This window comes from Eutrigla gurnardus (assembly GCF_963514095.1).
Source record: "Eutrigla gurnardus genome assembly, chromosome: 10".
Taxonomy (NCBI): Eukaryota; Metazoa; Chordata; class Actinopteri; order Perciformes; family Triglidae; genus Eutrigla; species Eutrigla gurnardus.
In genome coordinates, this window is record NC_139924.1 from 22,246,793 (window position 1) to 22,259,374 (window position 12,582).

Genomic DNA, 12,582 nt, shown 5'->3' on the forward strand with positions numbered 1-12,582 from the left:
GCTTCACTTTAAAGTTCGTGCATTGAGAAAATTAATTTAATAGTGTACACTAAACATTAAGTCTGTGTACCTTTAAGGCCAGTAAAAGTCGTTGACGCTCGTGGAGATGCTTTTATTCTGAAGGATCCACGCATACCGTTTTATTGGTGCTGGCGGTGATGGTGATATTAAAGGTTAAACTTTATAGGAGTACTTGTGAAATTGGTGCCAATAACGCACGTGCTATATAACGAGACAACATAGCAACAAAACCACAAGGAAGTAGGAAGACACCACATTTGAAACCGTGACTTTATGCGAGTATTTCAAACGCCAGACATTTATTCTGATTCAAGTGATCATTTTTGACTGCCATCATTTGGGTCGTTTCCAGTCTGCAGTCAAAAGTACTACAGTTACTGTGTTTTGCCCACTAATACAGATGCGTTTGTAGTACAATGTACAAATATCCAAAGCACGAGGAACACCTGCATTGTGTTAAATGTACTACACAACTAACGCTTAACAGTAAATATTTGCTCAGTTCAGCTTACAGTACATTATTATCATCATTTCCAACACTCCAAACCTCCACCAAGAGATAGGATTACAAACCAGCAGCTGGCATCTTTGTACGGCGCTAAACCAACCACCTGACAAACATCAGGCGTAGTTTATTATGTTGGATGAGATTAAATGTCTGGAGTAAATGCCTCATATGTAATCATTTGAATGTAAATCATGAGCTGCATTTTTATTGCAATGCCTCCAGCCACCATGTTAGGTTGAATCAAATGACTTGAGACCACTTGAAGCACGGGAGGGTGGAGGAATTTCCAGTGTGACAAAACAGAGCAATAACTGCACATCATTTAGATCAGGAAATGCGGTTGTAGACATGTGACACAATGTTTTTAAATAAATAAAAACAAAACAAAACAATGAATAACTGGGAAAAATACAAAATCAAGAAAGTCAACAAAACCCAAATAACTGCAATAAAAAAAAAAAAAATGCTTACCAGAAATGTTTACTCAAGACAACCCACAGTTTCCCCTCTTACTTTTTAAAATATAAGAGGACTAAATGGGCACGAGCGAGAACGCTTCATCCTTCAAAAACAGATCCCAGCAAAACAACAACAACAACAACAAAAAAATGTTTAAAACTTGTAGATAGATACACACATTGCTTTACAATAATGAGCTCTTATTAAGAGAACCTTTTATTGGGATGTAAGTGTGGTAATCTGGATTATTATATCAGTTTGTTGTGGGTTCAGTGTCCAAGGAGAGGAGACAGAGGTTGCCGAATGGAGTCAAATCCTCCTGTATTAGAGAGAGGAGGAAATGGAAGTTAAAAACGATCAATCCAAACATACAAATGTTAAATCAATCCAAAAACAATAGTTTAGTACTCACTGGGTTAGCCATCGTCAGCTCCCATGCCTTTACGCTCATCGTTCTCCCTCATCTACGACACGGAGAGACGGGTGTTACTGAGAATTATGCACCATTTATTCAGCGTAGGCACTGGCGTTGAGGACAAAGCGATGAGGAGAAATATGGCGACGACCAGGGCAACGTATTCACGAACTATCAATGTCGCTTGATTTCAGTACGTGTTGTGAAAAACACCTGCAGTTGTTACTGATGTTCTGTGTCTCTGTGGTTCCTCCGTACACCAGCGACGTGTTCGGTAGAAGGAAGAGCTGCAGAGCGCTTCTTCAGCTTTGGTCACTCAAAAAGGATATTACCAACAATGATCTTTTACAGCGGGGATCCTCCAGAATCTACTGATTGGACATCCACATAAAAGTTGGCAAATTTTCCCTTTAGAATTGTATTTATTTTTTCTTGGGGATCCCATTTTATTTTTATTTATTTTTGCATACTTGCAAACCACACCTGGTTTTTGTGATATAAATATTTTGGGCTCCGTCTGTCATTAAAATACAGGGATTGACTTTATGTCCCTCTCAACAACAATGTCTCCAATTGTCTAGCTGAAGTGTATGGTGTTGTATGCAAAATGTCGTTATATAACTAAGCAAATATTTTCTGTGATGGTGGATGTTCGGGGTCTATAGATATGTTATTTATGTCATTATGAATTATTATGGCCACAGTTTTTATTGTGTAATGATCTGATATTCTGACTGCCCTATAGTATAGTGGCAGTAATACACAGCCTTAGAATAGTGATGCAGAAGTAACGAGAGTGATCACTGCTCCGACTCATGACGGCGGTGCAGCGTACAGTAGACTGAGCTCATTCACCTCATCCAGCGCCTCCTTTGTCGCTTCCTCCATTCGTCGGATGTCGTCCATCGACAGGTCGATCCATTTGTCGATCCAGCAGAACAACTGTCTGTGGAAATTGGTGAACAGGCGCTTCTCCACCTGGACGGACAGCATGAGACACAGAAACAGATATTAGACCATAGTTATGGGGAGATACCCCCCCCCCCCCCCAAAAAAGGCTTCCTAAAATATGAAGAAACTTGTTTACCTTCTGAATCATGTTTTCCACAGTGCCCGTTAGTGGAAACTGATTGAATTCAACAGTGACGAGCTTATAGGCGCACATGTGTGGACAGTCGGGGTTGTCGGCCAGTTGTTTCTGCAAACACACAGATGCACACATAACATAAAAACATTTAGCCTCCAGACATTTAAACTCAAATCGCTGCAGTGAAAAGCAACAGGAGGTGCGTTACCTTCCAGTCGGGTCCCAGAGGCCCTCTACCCGTCTTCACGGACTTAAAGACGGCTGGATCGTGCTCTGGGTTGTATTCCTACGGGAATTAATGCAACCAGTATAATGAATGATGCAACGATATGCAGTGTAGCATCAAGCGAACGCTGCAGATTCTATATCATTCAGGTTTCACCCTCTAAGAGTCGTCACCACTGGGTTCATCTCTGCAGGCGCAGTCATGAAATATGATGTGTGCCTGTGAGCCCCACCTACACTTCAGACTCTGCCATACACCCCACAGAAACGGTACATACTCAAAACACACAGTAGAAAAACCCATAATCTCAAACAACAATAAGAGTCGACACAGTTCTGCTCCCATTTGTTCTTCAGCATCAAGTCAACAAGTGGATAAGTGAAGAAGATGAAGAAGTCCGGCTGCTGGATCAGCAACATCCTCCCATCCTTCATTCCAGCTGCCAAAGCTGCCTCAGTGCTGCCCACTAGTGCTCACTCGGCTTGTCAGTTATGTGCTCGTTTGCTATAGAGGAGCTGTGGCTCCACCTACGTCAGCTGGGGAAAATGCAACAGATGTGCTGCCTAAACAAAGAGTGTGACTCTTCCAAGCTGATGGGAAAATATTCTCAAAAACCTGGGCTTGAAAAACAAGCATCAATCTTTGCCCTCACCTTTTGATTTATGACACTTCTGTCAGCAATGTCAATGTCGACTATCGCCACTTTTTCCCATTTGCTTTTCTCGAGTCCATGTACCTGTAGACGGGCAAAATCAAGTCATCAAGTTAGGTCAGTTGCTTGGTAAAGACAGCAGACACATTTCACGTTTATATAGTACAGTTCAACAAAAATGTGGGTTTCACCAATGCAGGATAACTGGATATCCACACTAGTGATTGGGATATCCAGTGTAATCTAAGCGATTACAGTTAGATCCAGTTTAACCCGTTTGGAGGGTAAACATTACCCACAGCCGGCTACATGACTTACATTCTCCTGATCGCCCATGTCAGGTTTGTGCCACGTCTCGATCGTCAGACTGAACTTGTCTTTCATGTAGGCGTTCTGTCAACACGGGAGAGAGAGACGACAGCGTCGGTCAGCCACCGCACAAACACAAAGGGATTGCGTTGAAGTCATAAAAGTGAGTTAAATTGAAGAATAGCATCCGTACTGTAATGACTGCATCAGAGGAAACGGTGGATGGTGATGGAAAGAGAGGGTCCGGAAGAGAGGGAGACACAAGGTTTTAGATGGTACACGGATTGCACGCATCAAGCTTTTCTTTCATGAAATGCCACAAAAACACACCCGGGGTCGGGCTTTCATGCACAAAAGGGGACACGTCTCCAGTGTTTCCAACATGTGTGTGAGGTGGGACTCACCGGTTTTACAGTAAGGATATGCATTCCAGGCCTCCTCGTGAACCACGAGAGCATCTTTCGGAGCGACCCTAGCGATAATATCTGGCACTTTACTGCGGAAACACAAACATGAATCTATGTAGTCAGACAAGTGTGCACAGTCACAGATTATTGCAGCTGAATGTGTGCACACACACACACATATACACGCACACGCCTGTGCACTTCCCTTCAGATGTTAAGCTGGATACAACGAAGGATATCCTGCAGGAAGAGCTGCTTTTCCAGCATTGGCAACAACTAATTAGACTACAAACAACCCCAGAAAAGGAAGAGAGACAATACTGGTAAAGAGAAAATATGCAGCAGTTTAGTCTTTTGCTCATGGCTGCCTGCAGCAGGTGTCAGCCTCACAGCGACAGTAGGATCTTAAATCAATGAAGTACAGGTTACTCTGTGACAGATTTCAGTCATACCAACAATTAACTGCCTCCATCGCTTTGAGTGCTTTTCCACTGGAATCCTGCAATCTCCTTTAGTGTTGCAGTTCGTCAGAATGCAGTTGCAAAGCCGTTGACCTTTGGCTTCGTTACTGTGAGATTGTGAAAAGCGAGGAATGCCGTACGTAGCGGCGTTGATGTCGCAGTGCGGAGCTGCCTACCTCTTCAGGTGGTAGATCTTGTGGGTGTACTGTCCTTTCTCCCCCTCCTTCTCATAGGGCTCGTTGGATAACACCTCCACACCTTCGCCTCCACCCGTCTCATTCTTACTGGCCTCTGCTACGGCATACAGCTGACCCACTTGGTACTGGAGGGACAAAGAGAGGATGAGCATGGTGACACTTTTATACGATTATTCATTCAATCATTGCCTCATCTGAATATGCAGGTGCAGTTACGTTGTGGGCTAGCGAAGGTTTCCGAGGGAAAGCGGATCAATTCTGAGATTTTGGAAGGAATGTTAAATGCTCCCGTCTGGTTGAATTAATGCCAATTATTAAAAATGATTCATTAAAGTTTGTGTAGTTAATAAGGCTTTGCACTGCAGACATTTTAACTGTTCATAGCATGAAATATACAGATGGACCTAATAAATAAGTTTGGTTTAACGGACATGAAATCTGCATTAATAACCGTTTTTTTATCAAATGAAATGTGTCAGTTTTTGGTTTCATGCTCACAAGCTCCTTTTCAGCAAAAAAAAAAAACAAGTCGTGATACTCAATGCATGAACATATTGAAGCTTTTTTGGATATATAGCTCATATTCAAAATTTGGATAATGACTATTTCACACAGATATCGTAGCTATAGGTAAATTTAAATTATAGGTAAATGATATGTCATAATGAAGGGGCAGGACATGATAAAAGCATGATATAAGCATAGCTTGTATGATGTATTTCATGTCATGTAATCATTGTACTTTATATTTGAGGAAAATAAAGATCAAATCAAATCCAATTTAGCAGCTAATTAGTAGCTAATGGCCTATTAGCGCACTGGGAGCTCAATCTTGAGGATTACGTTCTTAAAATGTACACGTTGGATGTTTCACCACAGTGCTGACGTATTCCAGACAAAGCACAGAAATGTTGACGCATTACTGTATAACTGGCAACAACAAAAAAATACAATAACCAAAGAGAGACACAACAGAGCGGAAAGACAAATTCAAAGCCCCCCGATGAGAATCTGTCATGACTTCAGTAAACCGTTCATGGAAATGACCTCGAGTTAACCATTTTCCTTTCGGCATCCCAGACAGATGTCAGCATCAGAAAAGAAGCAGAGTAAGCCATTTCTTAGCCGTTCCCCCTCTCTTCCCCTTCCTCCAGCCCTTCCTGATTCAGGACAAAGTGCTGTGACACTGGAAAGAGTGACTCACATCACTGCTTACACACTCCTACTGAACACACAGAAAGCAACGCCACGGCGACACTCAATATGACTATAATATGAATTTTGACAAGCTGAAGACCACAAAGGTGGCTAACCCTGCTGCTGCCGTGTGTTCAATCACAAAAGAAGAACAGTGGTACTGTTTTGTCTTTACGACACAAAGATGTGGTGTGGTTGCCGCTAATTAAATCCAGGTTCTACAAATACAACTGTTGATTCCGCCCGGCAAACGTTCTGCATTCGGTTTCCTTCAAGTGAAGTTCTAACATTTACATTTAGGTCATTTAGCAGACGCTTTTGTCCAAAGCGACTTACAATAAGTACATTTGTCAAAAGAAGGAAACAGAGAAACCACAACGTATCATTGCTGATAAAGTAAGAGCTAAAAATAGAACAAGTGTTAGGTCCTCATCTGAGTAAAGTAGTAACATGATGCAGGATGTGAATATAGAATGCATAATAATGCATTATATGTTTGTTTGTTTTTTTACATTTTGCAAGTGGAATCTGAATCTGGAACCTAACCATTTCCATCAGGTACATGTATTAGTACAATGTTTTCTTCTGAAGTAGTACACAGTTCGTAGAGTACATATTTTTGGCTTTGGGGACCTTTTATGAGCAGTCCCAGGCAACGATGAGTTCAAAGAGTAACATACTTCAACTTTTATCATATCTATAATGAAGTATAAACTAAACCGTTTCCTGAACTAGACTGTATTTCTGGGTGTCAGACACAGCTATGTCCTGGCAGGTGTATTGCTGAGGACCCAAAGAAGCAAAATGTTGAGTGAAGTTCAGGAAAAAACTGCAAGCAGCAACAGCACTCGGGCCGTACTGAACAGACGCGTTTTCACCGGGCGCTGCACTAGCATGTTTCTAAATGTGGGTGACAGTTGGTGAGACCGGCGATGACACATCTGTAATGAAGTTGGGACAAAAATCTAGTCATCAAATCAAGCCGAACCCTCTTCTCCCCGATGACAAAGCGCCGCTAGCCGTTAGCCGTGGATGCTCCGCCACTGTGAGCAGGAATGTGACTCGTCATGAAGAACCAGTGTGCCTTCTTGTTGTCATGGACACACGACCAGACGTAAACGTGGGCCTTTTAACAGCAGCTCGGGAAACAACATTCAGCTGCGAGCACGAAAAACAGGCTGAACCTAACAGGAGGTCATCAGTGATGGACAAAGCACGTCGAGGCAGTTTTGTCTGTCAAGTTTGTCAGAGAAAAAGGTTGTCAAGTGATTTACTGGCAAAAACAAGGTGTGGACTACAAACGACCATTTTCACACTTGGATTGTTGGCTTACTAATGTTTTCAACTTGCATTGTGGGAAAGGAGATTTGCCCAACTGTATGTGCAATACTACATTGCTGGAGAACCCAATTCATTTATAATTCATTATGTCTGTTAAATGTCAGAGTTATGCAACAGTGATACAGGACAGGAAACGCCGAGTCGTGTCACAGAGCCCCTCCCCTTTCGCTCAGATCTGTTCCAGTTCGAGCGGTTGGAATTGCGTCGCCTACTCAAGCAACTGAGGAATCCAGCTAGCGCCTCAAACACGAGGGGGATCAGATGGAAAGCCGGTCACACAGCAAAAGGTGATTACATGGTTTAGTGGAATACTGAGCTCCTGCTTTGTGTTAAGCATCAGTAGAACAAGAGAGCGTGTGTACTGCACAGGATGATTGGATTCAAACGTAGAATGAGCAAATAGGGTTAAGGTGATTTAAAAAAAAAAAAAAGGAAAAGTGCAGCAAAGAAGGTTAATAAAACCCTGAAGGTTCCTGCATAAAGCACCGATCTAATGAAGGGGAAAGGTAAAGAGGCCTGTTCTCTTGATATACGGTGGCTGGCAATGGTATGCCAGATAAGACGCAGCTAAATAAATTCTAGACCTGATAGCCTGAAGTGTTTCTACTGCAAGGGCACGTAAAGGCAGCCTAAAGTGACCCCAGAGTGACTAACTTGTGTGCCTGAAATCCCATACACTCCGTTATGCCTTTAACCATCTGGACAGTCAGTAAGATCAGATGCACGGTGATGACTCGGCAGGGAGGACAACTATGTTCACCGTCACGGAGCAAAGTGGCAAAAACCTCCACAAGAACGATGCTTGGACACATTGTGTCACAATACAAACATCGAACGTTCAGCGTTGAGCTGTTGGACAAAATGCTACGCTAACGTGCTTCAAATGTGATGCAACGGTGTATTATCTGTACAGATATTCCAGCTTGTAACAAGGGGTTGCAAATTAATCATCTGCTGTTACATGACACTAATCCTGTACAGTCACTCATAAAAATGTAAATGAATAAAAAATGAACCCTTACCTCCTCCACTGAAATGGGCAGGACGATTCGACTACAAGAGACAGAAAGAAAAGATGTTAGGGCACAGATATCCCAATCAGTAATAGAGCAAACAAGGCAACGATGATCATTCGTGCTGGTGACCTCCGAGCTGTGGATGAAGATAGACGTTATCACCGTTCCTCAGGTTTCACTTAGCGTCGGCAAATTCAAAACCGCCTCGACACGTGGGATTAAAAGGAATGGGTGATGTGAAGAATGAGAAGATAGATACAATCTTGTATCTGCACGGTAAACATGTAGCAGCTGAGCAAGTGGCTGGTTAGCTTAGCTTAGCACAGAGAATGGAGAGCAGGTGAAAAGTTAGCTGTAAAAAAAAAAGAAAAGATGATGATATCCACATACCAGGTTTCTAACAGGACAATTCACCGTTTTATGGAAGGTTATTATCGCAGCAGTTACCTTTGGACAGAGCCTAGCTAGCTGTTTCCAATGTTCCTTCCAAGCTAAGCTAACGGTACAGACGGGGGCGTGGCAGCGATCTTCTCATCTATCTCTTGGCAACAAAGACAATAAGGGTTTCAAATAACTGCTTTACCCTTAATCACGTTTTGTTCCTTCCTATGCTGAAGAATTGGCTGCTACGATGCTTTAGCCGGTTAAAGAGGTACTCTTTAGTTGGGGGACTCAACACGTTCTCAAAATCTCAATATAAATCGAAGTAGCAGGCTGATAAGGGTCAAGCTCCAAAAAACACTCAAACCTACACTTCCCATCATGCAACTCAATATTGTCTTTCATTGGACACTCCCTGCCTCCTAAATACCTTTGTAAAGTTGCACCCAGAGCCACCGAAGACATTATAAAGTCGTTATGACCGGCAGCAGGGCAGTAGCTCCTCACGGTGAGTCAACCAGCGTCATGTGTAAAACCAATCAGAGCCGAGGGAACATTAAGAGGGTGTGGGTTGAGAAACCTTACTTTTAGATGAATATAGCAGGGTGCTGTAAAAACAAGAGTCAGGGATCAATCAGCTGACCTGGAGTAGTGACTGTCACCAGAGAGTACAAACGTCTCAGTGATTCACACCTGGAGGAGCCATAAAAACAGCAACAAATCCTCAACGTTGTCCAGCTCGTTCCACACCCTGTACGATAACGACATCGTGAGTGGGGATTTTATTCAGGGCACGTCTTCCAACAGTGGATTTGGACTGATTAATCATAGGTTATTATATTATCACTTCTCTGGTAGTGCCCTGTTATCAGAAGAGGAGAGGAAGAGGATATTATAACGGAACAAATAAACGTGGGGTGTTCGTGGAAACCCTGCATGTGTGTGTGTGCTCCCTGCACATCATTCTCCTTGTTACAATAGCCAATTAATCTGCCACCTGTTGTCAGTCTAGCAGCGCCTGAATATTTCATTAGAACAGATCAGAGTGAAAGAGGAGCCTTTCCAGGCAAGACCTCAATGGCTGGCGTGGTGAAAATTATCCAAGGGTCCGTTTCTCTGACTTCACAAGCAGAAGTTTTTTGTTTTCTTTTTTTTAAATGCACCGAAGCAGGATCATTCACCATGGCTGCTTTTTTTTTTTTAAATGCACTTTGCACCGGGGTCAGATGACGGCCAGCTACTGGATGAGGCTCCAGCACCGCTGTGTGCATACGACATCGCTGTGATAAAACTGTCCACTCAGCAGTTAGAAGAAACGACATACATACATCTCTTTAAACAACACATTTGTGATTATTCTTATGTGTCAACAATTTCATAAACCTCAATATTCCCTGACTTAACGCATCTCTGCCCCAAACAATGAACTAAGTGTATGGGAAAGAATCCCTCCCTACCAATGTCAGGAGGTGTTTTAAGCCCGTGGAGGTACAGGAGCAAAGTGACACACACACCTTTAATTTAATAGAAACTCCGAGAGAATCACACTATCAGCTATAAGGAGCTGAACCACACACACACACACACACACACACACACACACACACACACACACACACACACACACACACACACACACACACACACACACACACACCGGCCTCATTTTCTCTGTCACAGTTAATAATTTAGGGGAAAAGTCGATGCGTCTCGTCGACGGCGCTCGTTTCTCTCTCGTCTGTCTGACAGAAGGAGAGGAAACCCAACAAGGCAAGTTTCCTGAAGTTGAGATACTCACAACTCTTTAATGAGCATGTTGACGGCGGCTCGGTGCAGACAGCGGCGGCGGCGGCGGAGTGTGAGGGAGCGGGAGCCCCGAGGATCCTCTCTAGAGGCCGACACAAGCTGCTCATTCACAGCTCGGAAGCTTTGTGGTAGTGTGTTTCCCTCTCTCTCTCCGCGGTTTCTTCCTGGAAGGTGCGAAGGGGGCGGGGCTTCTACGCGGAGGGGGCGGGGACTCCCACCTCCGCTTTCAGGTAACGCGATGTCACGTTCAAGTGCAGCAGGTAGAATAGTACAAAGCTGTGTTGGGATTACTGCTTTTGATTACCACAGGTTTGTATTCTCAACTAAACTACGACCAATTAACAGTAGCTCAGGGAGGTCAAAAGTACACACATACTCAAGTACTTCTACTTGAATACAAGTACTTTTTTTTGGAAGGCTAACTAAATCAATAATTCCCCTTAAATGCATTAAAAATAAAGAGCCTGTTTTGAAAACGTGAGGAGTAGAAAGTAAAAGTTGGCCGACAAATAAATACTGAAGTAAAACACAGATACCTGACCATTCTACTGAGTACAATAACAAAGTATTTGTACTTCGTTATTTCCCACATCTGAGCAGCTTTAACTTTGACATTTCCCTTTTGTGCTGTTAAGCAGAGAGAATCATGCACCTTGTTATTTGCCCATGTTCCTGATGGAGAGGTTGCCCGTGCTATTATGTTACTGGTGATGTAACTGGTGCAGGGAGAAACCGTCCATCATGGTTCAGGTTCAACCAGTCTGAGGTTACTCACACGTGTTTACGTCCAACGAGGATGTTCCTGTCGCCCAACAGGTTTGCCCAAAGTCGTCTCGTGTGGGAATTCAGTATCAAGCAGACGCATCTGCTCTCTCTGACTCCACATAGTATCATGGTAGTGTTATTGTTATGAGTACAGTGAGAGTCTGACCCCTGCTGCTCTGGAAACAGCATTGTCCTTCCTCTACAACGGTGTTTCTCAAATGGGGGTACTTTGGAGTACTGTAGGCGGTACATGAGATTATGTTTTATATGTATTTTAATCAGAGGTCCTAAAATAATTGTATTTAAAAAAAGTTAAATAAAAATGTAAATGTAGGTTTAATAAACCACATTTTATATTCAATGTTCCTATCATAAAGGCAATCATTAGCTTTTGTAAGCTTTCAGGTGCAACAAACGTTTGTGCAGTCTACAGGTTTTATTTTTAAATTTAAATGCTTTTCACTGGTCAGGAAGTTTGGCTGAAAATAATATTTCTAAGGAGATACATTATTGTATTATTATTAAAACTCTGCTCTCCATGATCTTTGCCCAGCGACCATTTCTGCCATTTGAAATAAGAGACGCATTTATACAAATGATTGCGTTTATTTCGCTTCATATGTTGATCTGTCTTTTTTTTTTTCTTCTTTCAGTTGAAACAACATGACTTGAAATGTCAATGAGAATGGCTATACTGTGGTACAAGACACAAGAAAACCAAATATACAACATAAGACCATGAAAATACACTTTCTCGTAAACATAAGAGGGGAAAAAAAAGCAAAACAGGTAGAAACCAATACAAAACACCCGAAAACACAAGCAAACACCAGGATTCAGAGAGAGAGAGAGAGAGAGAGAGAGAGAAAGAGAGAGAGAGAATACACAATTAATCAACAGGTTTGGCGACTAAACCAAACGACTGCAGACTTCCCATCCTGGCAGGCCGGTTTGGGCTGGAAAGGTGTTGGGGGTTGAGGACAAGTCGTTTAAGGTTACGGCAGTGAAGAAAAGTGCTGATTGGATTTGAGGGAATGAAGATTTCACCTGGTAAGTCATCGCATCACTCACACAGAGCCTGGCTCAGTGGTCACATGACGTCAGACTTCCAATCCACAGAAGTTTGAACACGAGCTAACGTTAAACCGCGGAGCGAGTTCAGGACGGGTTTACCTGGCAAATGAAAAAAAAATCCATAGAGCATCATCACCCACATTCACAGCGCTGCAGTAAAGGCCTGCATCAGAGGGGGTGTCTGTGTGTTCACACCCGCAGGAGAGGACAAGTATTGCGTGGGGATTCGTTACTTTCTTCTGCATAGGGGACAGCATTCA

At 42.9% G+C, this 12,582-nt stretch overlaps 1 protein-coding gene across 1 annotated transcript; it reads right to left on the reverse strand.

Moving 5' to 3' along the window:
- Positions 1 to 277: 277 nt before the first annotated feature.
- Positions 278 to 10,630, reverse strand: LOC311020465 (phosphatidylinositol transfer protein alpha isoform-like). Its single transcript, XM_084020495.1, has 11 exons — positions 10,476 to 10,630; positions 8,303 to 8,333; positions 4,722 to 4,867; positions 4,008 to 4,173; positions 3,687 to 3,761; positions 3,369 to 3,452; positions 2,699 to 2,776; positions 2,491 to 2,601; positions 2,259 to 2,381; positions 1,401 to 1,452; positions 278 to 1,307 (listed from the first exon to the last, which is right to left on the reverse strand). Exons 1-10 carry the CDS (start codon positions 10,490 to 10,492, stop codon positions 1,405 to 1,407), a joined length of 879 nt encoding a protein of 292 aa, XP_083876621.1. The 5' UTR covers positions 10,493 to 10,630; the 3' UTR covers positions 278 to 1,307; positions 1,401 to 1,404.
- Positions 10,631 to 12,582: the final 1,952 nt, after the last annotated feature.